The sequence below is a fragment of the Brachyhypopomus gauderio genome, chromosome 1 (assembly GCF_052324685.1).
Source record: "Brachyhypopomus gauderio isolate BG-103 chromosome 1, BGAUD_0.2, whole genome shotgun sequence".
Taxonomy (NCBI): Eukaryota; Metazoa; Chordata; class Actinopteri; order Gymnotiformes; family Hypopomidae; genus Brachyhypopomus; species Brachyhypopomus gauderio.
The window spans coordinates 39116968-39130945 of record NC_135211.1 but is presented as its reverse complement, the minus strand read 5'-3'; the positions used below and the strand labels follow the sequence as shown (position 1 = coordinate 39130945).

Below are 13978 nucleotides of genomic sequence, written 5' to 3'. Positions count from 1 at the left end.
TGCATGAAGCCCTGTATTAAAGCACACTGCTGAACTCTTGATGTGACATGGTTCAAGATTGGGTCCCATTATTTTGTCCAGAATTATTTGTTTTTGTTGTTTTTTTCCTGGTGTGTTTTATCACCATGGCTTCAGATGGAGTCTGGTGCTGGTCGAGATGTCCACACAGCACAGGTCTCATATGGAAGCTTGGTTCAGCTACATGAAAAAATAATCCAGTTAGTGAGTCATAATAAATTATAGTGAGTTAGTCATAAATTAGTCAGTCTTAATAACAAGGTTACTCATAATTTTGTTGCCAAGTCATACACACAGTTATGTATTTCATGATACATCGAATTATCATTATGAGAATAATAAAGTTTATCATAACACTGGTCCTCATTGATTTACCTTTTAAAAATGACCTTAAAATGTATTTTTGTAAGATTTTAGAATGTCTTTATCACCCATAAGATTTCTTTTCCAGTGTAGTAGGGCAAACTGCTAACACAAGGTTAAAAATCAGTTTAGCTAGTTAATCCGTGAAGTAACTCGGCTAAACCCAAGACACAGCTGTTTCATTTTTAAACCTCAATGGCAGTATAAGCATTATTTCAGAAAGGTATCAACTAGATACCTCACTCTGAAGTTAAAATGCTCGAAACTACTTTGTCTTTTGGCCAATTTAGAAATAGATGTGGAATTTAACCCACACATTTCTTATTATTAAATTAAATAATATTAATTTTAAAAGAAGCTTAAGTTGTAAGCGTGGTAGTCGTTGACAAACATTTCTACTCTCGCGATAACAGACCTCCGTCACCACGAGAGTTGAAGTCTCGCGATAACAGACCTCCGTCACCACGAGAGTTGCGGCGGATGTTGATGTTTTGGTCCGCACTCTTGTTCTGTAGATATCTCCCTATGTTCCGCGAGAAACCGCTCACGGCGCTCGGATCAGCGTGATCACACCCGGTAATCTAAACAGAAACAGTCGGTCGCTCTCGTCGCTTCTCCTGGGGGAAGCGAGAGGCCGATGATGGAGGACTTTGATGAAATCTACGAGGAGGAGGAGGAGGAGGAAGAGGAGGACGAGGACGAGGACAGGGCCGCGGAGGAGCAGCTGCTGAAGTACGCCCCGGACCCGGTGGTGGTGCGCGGATCGGGCCACGTCACCGTGTAAGTGCCCCGCGGGGCGACCCGACCCTGCTCTCGGCTGTAGCTCCAAAGATCGAGCAGGTCGAGAAGATCGAGCAGGTCGAGTAGATCGATCAGGTCGAGAAGATCGAGTAGTGAACATGGTGTCAGAAGGTTAATCAGTGTGGTGGTGAACACGAAAGTGCGCACTAAACACCACCGTTCACGAGTGAGGTGTAAAGCTGACTGCGCTTTTTCACCTGTCCTAGGTTTGGACTCAGCAATAAATTCGAGTCCGAGTTCCCCTCAGCTCTCACGGGCAAGGTGAGTAGTGTATGGAGGTGCTTCATGGTCTCGTTTTCACTTGGGTCTCATGAATTCATAAATTGCATGTATTTAATTCCAAAAGTTAACATTTAAGTGAAACGGCACAGAGACCGCGTCGTAGTGGGTCTGGCACGCTCGTTCTTGGTGGGCTGGTGGCTGTACCGTGTCTCTCGACCTGCAGGTGGCGCCAGAGGAGTTCAAAGCCAGCATCAACCGCGTGAACGGCAGCCTGAGGAAGACGCTGCCGGTCAACGTGCGCTGGCTGCTGTGTGGCTGTCTGTGCTGCTGCTGTACTCTGGGCTTCAGTCTGTGGCCCGTCATCTGCCTCAGTAAACGGGTGAGTTACCCCAGTGGGTGTGGGTGTGGGTGTAGGGGTGGGTGTGGGTGTATGTATCGGGGTGGGTGTAGCCAGGCCCGTCGCGATGGGGCAGGCAAACCAGGCAATTGCTTGGGGCCCCAAGCTGGCCTGGGGCCCCCAGACAACAACAGGTTAAGAATTAAATGCAGCGACAAACTGTGTGAGCCCCCCTTTACATTCTCAAAGTCATGAGCAATGACACTGTTCTCAGAATCCCCCTCAAGGGGCCCCTCCCACCAGCTGCTGAAGGCAGGCAGACACTGTCCTGGCAGACTGCCAAGTTTTAGACGCCGGCAAATATGAAACTTAACCATGAAGCGAATTTATCCATCAGGAAGCCAAAAGAGAAAACAAAAGAAGGAAGAGGAACACAAAAAAACTAGTGGTGGGCCGTTAACGGCGTTCGTTAATTTGATACTCTTATCGGGCGATATAAAAATTATCGCCGTTAATCTATCTACTAAATGGGTAAGCAAACTATGATGACTTTCAACTTGACAGTTTAGCTCGGCTGTATTCCTAACCAAATTGCACAGTAGGGGCGAGAACGAGTTTTCAAACCTGTGAATTAAAAATCGTACGTGTGTTTACATGGATGCAGCCACGAAGTCGCCAGGTTTGCTTCATGGAAAATTCATTTTTAGGAACGTAAAATATTACCGGAGCAGAGCTCGGAGCGGTCGTTTTCTGCATGGTCCTAGCGCTAGATTCGTCGCTATTTAAATATTTATTTTTAACCGTTAAAACTGCAGAGGACCAAACCGGCTTCTGAAAAAGTCCCCCCCAAATTATGTTAAATGTACTAAATGTTGGCTTACATTTCAAATATCATGTTTAGCTGAATAAACATGTTATCAACCCCTTTTAATGTACAGTATGTAGGCTTACAAATTCATGTTTAACTGAATAAACCGTTGAACACGAGTAGCCTACATTTTATTGAGTATGTTTTTTTCTTCAAGTATCAAAGTAGAACAGCTTCCTCAGTCATTGATGCATTTTGGAAACAGGAGATGAGCACCTGGTCTAATGCACCCTCTGTATTAAGAAACCCTATCTCAAAAGCTGACTTTTAGTTATTACTTGGGTAGCACACATATGAGCCATTTTAATATAGATTAATCTAGATTAATTTCAAGATTTCAGTGAGATTAATCTAGATTTAAAAAATTAATCTATGCACACCCCTAAAAAAAACACAAGACAGTGGTAAGTGAAGATTTACACTGGATAAATTAGGCCTACCTGTACAAATGGTGTAATTTAGCAGCAGGTAGGCTAAAAACAATATATACGTCCCGGTTAATCCCATACTTAAATCTGCTATGTTCAGCTACAAGTAGTAAATTTGTAGTTAGTTTGAGGTGTATATGCTGTGGTTCTTGAAGGTGGACTGCGGCCAGATATGTTTTTTTTTTTTGGCCGGAGGGGGGTTTGGGCATGAGATTTCTGGTGTGGAGGTTGGGGGGCCCCGGTTGGTGTCTTTGCTTGGGGCCCCCAAATACCTTGAAACGGCACTGGGTGTAGCAGCAGGCTTTTGGCTTCACTGTGTTGTTTCTCCTCAGACACGCAGGTCCATAGAGAAGCTACTGGAGTGGGAGAACAGCCGTCTCTATCACAAGGTGTGTGTGTGTGTGTGTGTGTGTGTGTGTGTGTGTGTGTGTGTGTGTGTGTGTGTGTGTGTGTGTGTGTGCGCGTGTGTGTGTGTGCGCGTGTGTGTGTGTGCGCGTGTGTGTGTGTGCGAGTGTGTGTGTGTGCGAGTGTGTGTGTGTGAGAGTGTGTGTGTGTGTGTGTGTGTGTGTGTGTGTGTTCTGGCCAATCTGTGATAAAATGTACAAATGTTAATGTGCCATATTTTGTCAATTGTGATTTTTTTCCACCGCAATCGAAATTTGTCCTCCACTTTTAACCCATCTGTGTTACACACACACACACTAGTGATTACTAGGGGGCTGTGGATCACACGTGCCCAGAGCGGTGGGCAGCCCTAGCCCGGCACCCGGGGAGCAGTTGGGGTTATGTGCCTTGCTCAAGGGCACCTCAGTCATGGCCTCAGGTCTGGGAATCAAACCCACGACCCTCCGGTCACAAGACCAGTTCCCTACCACCAGGCCATGACTGCCCCACTATCATGGGGCACTATCACTATGACTGCTACTATTTAGGATGAATTCTGTGAACAGATGCAAAGCACTTTATAAGTTGCTCTGGATAAGAGCATCTGCTAAATACCTCAAATGTAAATGTGTGTGTGTGGTTGCCACTCAGGCCTAATTTCTTTATTTACAATGACTTCGTTTCAGCTCTGTCTGCATTGGAGGCTGAGCAAAAGAAAGTGTGAAACCAACAACATGATGGAATATGTAAGCCTTACACACACACACACACACACACACACACACCTCATTCACAAACCGCTGGTAGCCATTTCTGAACATGACGTGTTTCCCACAGCTCTGAGATGTATTTATGGCAGGATCTTGAACACAGTATTTTGATTGACTGATTTAACCCTTACCTTCGCCAGGAGGATTTTTGCTTTGTCTGTTACTATTTCATGCAAAATGCTAACCTCAACTGCCCTACGCTCTCAATGCAGCCTTCAGTATCTAAAAATGTAAAATGTAAATGTGCCGTATTTTGTCAATTGTGATTTTTACACCGCAATCGAAATTTGTCCTCCGCTTTTAACCCATCTGTGCAGTTAGAACACACACACACTAGTGATTACTAGGGGGCTGTGGATCACACGTGCCCAGAGCGGTGGGCAGCCCTAGCCCGGCGCCCGGGGAGCAGTTGGGGTTAGGTGCCTTGCTCAAGGGCACCTCAGTCATGGCCTCAAGTCTGGGAATCAAACCCACGACCCTCCGGTCACAAGACCAGTTCCCTACCACCAGGCCATGACTGCTGACTGAAGGCATGAAGTGTTAGTAATGTGACATTGTTAGTAGTGTGACCTCACTTGGTTAGTTTGTCTTTCCAGTCTTGTGTTGGCTGAGGTTAGTTTTTCTTTGACGGACACATTTGCTGCGTGTCGTGTCATGGAGATACGTTGGCGGTGGTTAATTTGCGTTGGCGAGCCGTGTAAATGTGTGAAACGCTGACGCTCATTGTGCTGGATCTTGAGGGCTCTGTCACTACTGACCGTTCTGTTACTCTATTAACCGCTCCCTCCCTCTCTCCCGTGCAGGTAATCCTAATAGAGTTTCTACCCAAGATCCCTATCTTCAGACCGGACTAGTAGCAGCTGCTCCTGGTCTTCTCTCTGCCTAAGGTGCCTTTCACTGGTACTGTCACGGTTCCCCATCGCCCCTAAATCAGAACTGAAAACTCCTTTCTATCTCTCTCACACACACACACAAACTTGTCAGATATGCAGTGCTCTTTGATACAGAACATTGACAAACCCTGACAAGACACACACACACACATTCTGAGACTGTGGCCTGCATTGGTTGGAATCTCTTGGAAAAAGCCACAAGCTCACACCCCCTTTACATGAAGACACACCTACGCACAGACAACTTCTTGGAGCCCTCCAACCAGAGACCTCCCTCATCATGCGTGCTGCTCTGGGCAGCCTATCGGAATAATAGTGGGAGGGGCTAACCAAGAAGAGTCACCCTATAGCACATGACTGCACTGGTCAGGACTGGGTCAGAAGCTCCACCTTCTGTATTAGATCTTTATAAGGATTCCACACGTGGATCAGGTCCAGAACGCGCACACCAACCCGTCAAAATAACGGACATGGACAGACTCCTTCTCAGTGGCCACAGGAATAATCCAGAATAATCTCATCATGTTGGACCACTACCAGAAGGAATCTCACCAAGACAATCACACACGGGCTGGTGGAGTTATACGTGGACATTTGACCGCTGGTTCGAATTTAAACCACAGTGGAGTAAAACGTGGACGTCCCGAGGCGGAACCGCCTCTCCCTTCTGTTCGTTTCTTTTCTGTTTCTCGTTTTTGTTTACGTGTGTGACAGAAAAAGCACAGCACCTGTACTTGTGCGTCCTCGAGCGACGGCGCTCGGCAGCAAGCCGTCAGAACTCGTCTGCTGCTTGGGGACGCGCTGCTGGTTTTAGGTGTTCCACACTGTGTGCGCTCTCCAAATGTGCAGGAGAAACTCTGTCCATATTTTTGTTGTTCGCCTGCCCCAACCAGGTGTTTGTGGGCTTGTTTTTGGTGTTTTGTTTGGGGTGGCAGGATCGTAATAAAATGTTTTGAGTTCTACATATTTCTTTTTTTTTTTTTCCTAGTTTGTCATTCTTGTGTGTCTTGGGCCTGGCCAGTTCTGATGAACTTTGACCATGTTTGCCAGTCTGGTCATTAAGGAAACCCCGATCTACACACAGGCTGTACACTATAAATATTCAACAGCGACGGCTGGGAGACGAGGGGTCGTCCCAAATCACCCATAAATGCGCTGGTCTGCGGCCTGTGAGCTAGCAGAGCCAGCTAACAGCATGCAGAAACACAGAATAGTGTCTTTTGGAAATTGAGAGCCACATTTAGGGCGTTTTGGTTGAACTGTTTAAAATGGGTCCAAATTTGAACTGCATGGTTGTATTTCTAATACCCAATCACGTTTAGCATCCTGTAATGGATTCATTAATAAGATTTGTTTACATGGATATTGAGGTGATAGCAAATCCTATTTAAACTCTCTATGTAACTTGCTAACTCCAGTATTCGAGCAGAACACACAGATGTTGGTCAGATTTGCTGACACCCTTCTGATTTGTAAGTGGTGTGTGTGCTACACTCAACACACCAGCACATCTCTGTGTCCAGGCCCAGGATGTCTCTACCCCGGGGGTTTTCCTCTAAAGAGGATTCAAGTGCTGTGTATATACAGTAATAAAATACTGTGTAACATGCGTGTGTGTGTGTGAACCTATCACAGACCAGATGAGTATTCAGAGTAGAGAGCCAAGATGATTGGTTACATGTGCCATGCATGAAAGAAGAAAGCAGTAAATCCCACCCCCTCCTTGTCTCTGGGCTTATCTGATTGGCTGGGAACTAGTGATCCAGGCATCTAGTCACATCTTGATCTGTTTCGTTCTGACAAGGTCACTCGCGTTTCATCTTACTGTAAACCACACAAGTCCTCCAACAGAAATTATCAAATGCTTTTTTTTTTAATCAAACAAATCAACGTCTACATGGTACTTTGAACAGAAAAAAGAAGGGGGGGGGGGGGGTACAAAAAACAAAAACACAAAAGGCAACAAGACAGGCGTGACGAGCTAACGAGGCTAACAGCACGGGGTTGGTGTCACTCCATGGCGTCCTGGTTCTCCTGGTCGGCGGTGCGCTCCTCACTGGGCTCTTTGCCTTCTTTGTTTCTCTTGGACTTCTTATGTTTGTGCCTGCGGTGGCCGTCGCCCTCTTCGCTGTCGTGCCTCCGCCTGCTGCTACTGCCATGCAGACAGACAGGCACGCAGAGGCGCAGACAGACAGGACAGCGAGACGGAGGGAGGAGGGGGTTGGAGACACAAAAACAAGCGTTTCAAATGCGGAAGGTGATCTGGTTAACGCGAGGGTGAATTAAAGTCTCCGCGGGCCTTAAAGTAAAGGTACGGTGGCCGAGAAAGGCAAAACAAGTTTACAAGTTTACAAGATGTGCAACAAAAACAAATTTACAAACTGCTAATCTGATGGAAAGTGCAGGTACAACACACAGGAGACGCTTGAGCTATGTGTCAATCAAACTAGTGGAGTTTGCTGCAGGGAATTAACCTAAAGTGTTTGTTTTCTAGCTCTCTGTCTCCCCTGTGTGGGTGTGTTACCTGCGTGATGACTTGTGTCTCTCCTCTTTCTCCCGATGTCTCCTCTCTCTGTGTCTCTCCTCCTTTTCTCGACTTGAACGCTCGCGGTGCCTCTCGTACCCTCGATCCCCGTATTCACGGTAACGGTAGCGCTCCTCATCACTGGGGGGGGGTAGCAGATCGTAGTGGGACATTTAATGAGAAGCTCAGAAACACAAAGTGGTCCGGGAGCGTAAGTAACGTGGCGCCGACCTGTTGTAAGCCATGGAGGAGGGGCTGTGTTCCCGCTCACGCTCCCTCTCGTGGACGCGTTCCCTGGGCCGCTCCCGCTCCCTCTCTCTCTCCTTCTCCTTGTCCCTGCGGGGGTAATAGTCCCACGGCTTGTTCTCCATCACACCGGGCCAGTTGTTCACCGGGCCCTGTAGGGGCGGCGGGTAGCTTCCTGAGGAAGGAAGACACAAATGTTACTCACGCGTCTCGTTACTCACGCGTTGCACTTCTGAATGGTAGGGGGCGCTACTGAGGGCAGGGCCCCAATACAGCACAAAGAAGATCAAAAGAAAAGATCCAGTGGACAGCGCTTGAGCTGGACCATGTGTGCTATAACCGCGCTATCTGCTGGGCAGAAAATGGCCTGTCAGCTTTACAGTCGTTTACGGGAATCCCACACTGACCTGGCGGGAAAGCGTACGGAGCAACGGGACGGCAGTCGTACCCTCCGGGATGTCCACTGCTGGAGGAAGACACCAACATCATCACCGTCGTCATCATCACCGGCACAGCACCCAAACAATCAGTAAACAGTTTTCCAGAGGTGTATAATCCAGGTTCAGAAGGTAAAAGTCCTCACCAGGATTTTGCTCAAGCTTGCTGGATTTTCTAATTAGTGCAATCCAGGTAAAATTAGTGGAATCAACACAATCCAGGAAGCCTGAGCAAAATCCTGGTGAGGACTTTTACTTTCTGAACCTGGATTATACACCTCTGCTGTTTTTCAAGGCCTGCTCTCCCAAATTAATGCACTGCTTAAAATGGAGCCCATGAACAGAGTTCTTCACATCGATTAAAATGCAAATAACAGTTATGACATTAAGCTATAAATCTGATAACTAATGATGACAGACAGGACTACTGTTCAATTACGACAAACCAGAAGCCCTTAATACAACATCAGGCAGTCCCACATGGTAAGAAGCTGAAAGCCAACAGGTTGAAGGCTTACTTGTCCATGGTTGGGATGAGAGAAGGGGGCGGGCCTCCAGGAGGGGGCGGGAAACCTACAAACCAATAAGATTTAAAGAATGCCTGGCATCCCAATATTACCTATTCAGATTTTAAATAAAAGACTTTTATAAACGTCTGCTTGAGAAGATCATGAATGTTCTTGTTTCTAGAAAGACGTCCAGTTAAATGTAATGATACTTTCCTGAGGCAGAAGAAGTCATGAAGTAAGGGAATGAACGAGGGAATCAGACTTACCAGGAGGTGGAACGGTGATGGGCAACCCTGCAGACGACGTTAAAGGAGAGAACACGGCATCGTTGCTCATTAGAGATCACTCAACACAGTTACACAAGCATGAACTGGAACCATAGCTGTACAGCTTACGCTGAAGATACTCATTACAAAGCAATACAAACTGTGTTTCGTAGCTTACAGTAACACGGGCGCTATAAGACTCACTGGGTGGAGGAAGAAGAGGCGGAGCCTGGCTGACAGTGGGCGGGGGTAGGAAAGGGGGCGGAGGCATAGTTGGAGGGATGGGTCCTGGGGGGAAAAAGGTGGTGGGCATCTTAGCAGGGGCGGGTTCAGCATCTGAGGAGTGTTCGGAGATAACCTGGAGAGAGAGAGGGAGGGGGAGACAGAGGGGGGGGGGGAGAGAGAGAAGAATTATACACTTGGTGCTTGACTATACAGGGGTGTGTGTGTGTGTGTGTGTGTGTGTGTGTGTGTGTGTGTGTGTGTGTGTGTGTACGTTACCTGAATGTTGTTTCCCTCCAGGTTGTGTCGACGTCGCCCCTCAACTCTGCTAATAGTGGCTGTCTGTCCACCAATCACATCAATGGTTCCACTGGACTTCCTGGGAAACACACGCAGAGGTCAACTTAAATCAGCACACAATTACTGTGGTATTCTTCAACTTTAAAGTTCACACACACAAGCATATATACACATCAAAACGTCCATGTGAACTTGCATCAAACAAATGTATAGCTAAATCCAACAACATTCCAACTACCCCCCCCCCCCAACACAACAGCCCCCTCTGGGGGAACATGACCTCACACGGCTTCAGGTGACAGTGAGACACGCAAGTGAGAACAGAGCACCATGTGACAGTTGTGTGTCTGATGCTAGCAAATAAAACACCGTCTGTAGCAGGCCAGATTACGACAGGCCAGATTACGACAGGCCAAACATAACACACATGTACAAATGAACTGATTATACAAGTGATGTATCTAATTTTGTAATTCTCAGGCCTAAAAAAGAACCCACAGCCAGGGACACACCCACTTACGTATAATAGGGCGTGTCTTGAGGGGCAGGCCCTGCCCACTGTGGAGGGGATATCCTATGAGGGCATGAGTAAGGGGAGACAGGCAGATAAGAGTTACCGCCTCCTCTCTTGGTACAGTATATACATCAGGGAAAAATGTTTGATACACACACACACACACACACACTTGTGTAGACTAGAGGTCTATGCACTGACTTAACAGGATGGATTGAATAGTGTAGCCGAATCCAAGTAAGCCTGAATCTATCCATTCCATGAACTACTCTAATTTTACACACATACACACTTGTATACAGCAGCTGAGTCACAGAAATACTGCTGTCAATCATGATAATCCAGTCAGGTGTGTAGTGGGGGTGGGCATGAGTGAGAGAGAGAGAGAGAGAGTGTGTGAGAGAGAGAGGGAAAGAGAGGGTGAGAGAGAGAGAGAGAGAGTGAGATAGTGTGTGTGTGTGTGTGTGTGTGTGTGTGTGTGAGATAGATAGAGCGCACCTGGCTGGGTTGAGACCTGTCTTATACAGGGCTGGTGTGAAGTCTGTCTTAGTCACGTGACTGGGCAGAGAGATCTCCTTATCATTCCCCGTCCTGCCCTGCTGTACCTGAGACACACACCACACAGACGCGTCAAGAGGTTTAGGGAGGAGGAGAGGTTTAGGGAGAGGTTTAGGGAGGAGGAGAGGTTTTAGGAGAGGTTTCGGGAGGAGGAGAGGTTGGCTCACAGAGATCTTGCTGGTGGTGGAGCCAATGTTGATGTCGAGACCCATGCGGAGTCTCTTCTGTTTCTCACAGTACGCCTTCCACGTCTCCTCGTTAAAGCCGTAGTTAAAGTAGTCCGACAGATCCGCACCTACAGCCATGTGTGCACACGCACATCACATCACACGCACACCACACGCACACGTCACATCACACACACACATCACACTCCAGATCAGTGCTGTACACCTCTCATGTAATCATCTATACAAAACACTGATATAGTTCCATACAATACACACACACACACATGGGGCAGTCATGGCCTGGCGGTTAGGGAACTGGTCTTGTGACCGGAGGGTCGTGGGTTCGATTCCCAGACAGGCCATGACTGAGGTGCCCTTGAGCAAGGCACCTAACCCCAACTGCTCCCCGGGCGCCGGGCTAGGGCTGCCCACCGCTCTGGGTACGTTTGATCCACAGCCCCCTAGTAATCACTAGTGTGTGTGTGTGTGTGTGTTCTGACTGCACAGATGGGTTAAAAGCGGAGGACAAATTTCGATTGGGGTGTAAAAATCACAATTGACAAAATATGGCACATTTCATTTTCATTTCATTTCACACACAACCACCCACCTGGTTTTCTCCAGGGCTTCTCCTCAAATAACTCCATGTCCACCTCCAGCACTGGAACTCCATTGATGTTGCCTGGAGCGTCCAGGTCCACACCCTTCACCTTGGCTCCAACTGTAAACACACACACACACACACACACACACACACACACACACACGATCAGAGCATGTATTGTACTGGTATCTATCACAATGTAAAACCAGCTTAACATGTTACAAGGACAATGGGAACTATCATTTTGCTAACCGAGTACTACATCAGTAATGGTGAGGGCTGATGGAGGTGTTGGTACCTGCTCCGTACGGTCTGCTGCTGCCTGTCTTTATGTTCAGATTCACTGGAGTCGCTCCATATGCCCTGAACAACACAGCGGCCAATCACAACAAAGCCCAGCAGCCAATCACAACTAAGTCCATCTCCCAATTAAAAATCCATCATATCAGCCAATTAATTTTGAGCCCAGGGCTGCAAATGCCAAGCCAACGGTGAGCTCAATCCTCTAGTGGAGACTAGTGTCTCTGCTGTGGGCGGAGCCATCATGTAGCTCCTCCCACAAAGAGAGAGCCTCCTCCCCGGCGCACTCACGCGTACTGTGGTGCGCCCGTCTTGATGTCGCCAATGGTGACGCGGACATCATCGTCGTCGTCATCGCTGTCACTATCGCTGTCTTCACCCTCCCCAGGTGTCTCCTCCTGACGGGGTCGTGAACAGAAACTTCAAAACACCACACCATGGACCTCACGTTTCACACCACGCACACCTCACATTTCACACCACACGTTTCACACCACGCACACCTCACGTTTCACACCACAGACACCTCACGTTTCACACCACGGACACCTCACACCACAGACCTCACGCAGCTATTCAATCAGTTTGATTGAAATTGTTACCTTTCAACTACCCTTCCAGTGGAGATTTAACAGGTTTTCATTTCCATACAGGTAAATGGTCATTGCATCCAGAAGAAGACACCTCTGAAAGTAGCTACATCTTTACGTCTTTTAAAAACAACCCTTCTACCTTGCTTCGATCATCGTTACCCTAACCGATGGCTCATTAAGAGCTATTACCTGACTGGCCACTCCGTTGCCAGTAGCGATCTCCTCAGCGACAGGTGCAGGAGGTACAGGGGTGGCACTGCAGAGAGCCAGAACAGGGTCAGTACCACCATAATCCACTACATCCTCTTTCAGGTGCTCTTCCTAAAGGACACTGTGCGGTTTGATAAATGTGTACATGATCCAAGCTGGTCGTCCTGGTTTTTATAGGATGTAATTTGCCCACCTAATAGCCGCTGTCAGCTTGGCCTCCTCCTCCTCGTTGTCCTTGGTTTCCCCTTCATCTGCATAATCAAAATAAATATTCATCAGAATTATGCATATTCAGGCCAAGGCATTACATGACAAAGCACAGCATATGTAGCTAATCTACTGCAATCATTCAAGTCTTCAGAAATATACAGGAGATAATAAAGTTTAAAGTGTTAAACTCTGACACAATGGACCCCCCTCCGCTCATTTTAAACACGGGTATTCGCTTAAATTGAACTTTTCTTCAGCGTCTTCACTGCCAAGTTTTATATACCAATATCAAAGTCACTTTAATCCAACATGCAATTATCAATCATTTGGACTACTTGGTCCAAAAACGCAACGATCAGGTTCAAGTTCAAGATTCTGAACTCAGGAACATGTATAAAAAATTACATGTTTATTTTACAAAAACTGAACCAAACCCTCGTGATTTATGAGTAACACCTCGGGCCTCAACCACACCGGTAGGCCCGGTAGAACCCAGCGGCTGCGCGTGCAGGGCGCCGAGCGCGTGAGTGTGAGCGCGCGCGCGTGAGTGTGAGCGCGAGCCGCTCACCGCCGTACAGCCATTCCTCCTCCTCGTCGCCCGCGCTGGCGTCAGTCGCGGCTGTTTTGTCCGCTTCCTCCGCAGACATGTTGGGCTCGCAGAAGCACAGGACGTGAATGTACTACACCCGAAAGAGCGCAGATCAGTATTTTCCAAAACAATAACAATAATACCCCAGTGCGACCTTACATAAGAACGGACCAAGAACGGTACGGGGGATGAAACAACACTCCGCACTTCCTCGAACTGGCACTGCGAGCAGAGGGAAAAGGCATACTGACCTCAAGACATTACTTCCGGTTCAGAAATGTCACATTAAAAGTCTCGGGGTGTTTCTCGAAACGCGTATGTTCAGATTCAGTTCACTTATTTCTCTCTCGTGTGTTCAGATATGCGCACTGAAAAATCCACGTTGTTTAATATCATGCACTTATTCAGAATGCTAAGTTCCGACGATATTTCTGTCAATAGCTTGGCTAGGGCTGCCCACCGCTCTGGGCATGTGTGGTCCACAGCCCCCTAGTAATCACTAGTGTGTGTATGTACCACAGCCCCCTAGTAATCACTAGTGTGTGTGTGTGTGCACCACAGCCCCCTAGTAATCACTAGTGTGTGTGTGTGCACCACAGCCCCCTAGTAATCACTAGTGTGTGTGTGTGTATGTACCACAGC

The 13978-nt window shown here is 47.5% G+C and overlaps 3 protein-coding genes across 9 annotated transcripts in view; 2 read left to right on the top strand and 1 right to left on the bottom strand.

Moving 5' to 3' along the window:
* LOC143520163 (OCIA domain-containing protein 1) overlaps positions 1-39 on the top strand; it is a 3361-nt gene extending 3322 nt beyond the window's left edge. For both annotated transcript variants that reach the window (XM_077013550.1, XM_077013551.1), the window contains exon 8: positions 1-39. This exon is cut by the window's left edge and continues 204 nt beyond it. The gene's annotated coding sequence lies outside the window, so the exon portion shown is untranslated.
* Positions 40-838: 799 nt separating this feature from the next.
* On the top strand, positions 839-6693 carry chic2 (cysteine-rich hydrophobic domain 2). Its single transcript, XM_077013547.1, has 6 exons — positions 839-1161; positions 1389-1443; positions 1628-1783; positions 3370-3426; positions 4108-4167; positions 4995-6693. The coding sequence occupies exons 1-6, from the start codon at positions 1019-1021 to the stop codon at positions 5043-5045; spliced, it is 522 nt and encodes a 173-aa protein (XP_076869662.1). The 5' UTR covers positions 839-1018; the 3' UTR covers positions 5046-6693.
* Positions 6694-6938: 245 nt separating this feature from the next.
* On the bottom strand, positions 6939-13596 carry fip1l1b (FIP1 like 1b (S. cerevisiae)). Of its 6 annotated transcripts, none has more exons than XM_077013539.1 (17): positions 13316-13591; positions 12731-12788; positions 12517-12583; positions 12026-12132; positions 11733-11797; positions 11441-11551; positions 10828-10955; positions 10601-10707; positions 10109-10162; positions 9568-9667; positions 9271-9424; positions 9067-9093; positions 8810-8864; positions 8262-8320; positions 7840-8029; positions 7609-7749; positions 6939-7236 (listed from the first exon to the last, which is right to left on the bottom strand). In XM_077013539.1, exons 1-17 carry the CDS (start codon positions 13392-13394, stop codon positions 7095-7097), a joined length of 1644 nt encoding a protein of 547 aa, XP_076869654.1. In that variant the 5' UTR covers positions 13395-13591; the 3' UTR covers positions 6939-7094. The 6 variants fall into 6 exon arrangements, with proteins under 6 accessions (XP_076869654.1, XP_076869656.1, XP_076869657.1 ...); XM_077013541.1 differs by having other exon boundaries at positions 12032-12132; XM_077013542.1 differs by lacking the exon at positions 10109-10162 and having other exon boundaries at positions 13316-13592.
* Between the last annotated feature and the right edge of the window lie 382 nt (positions 13597-13978).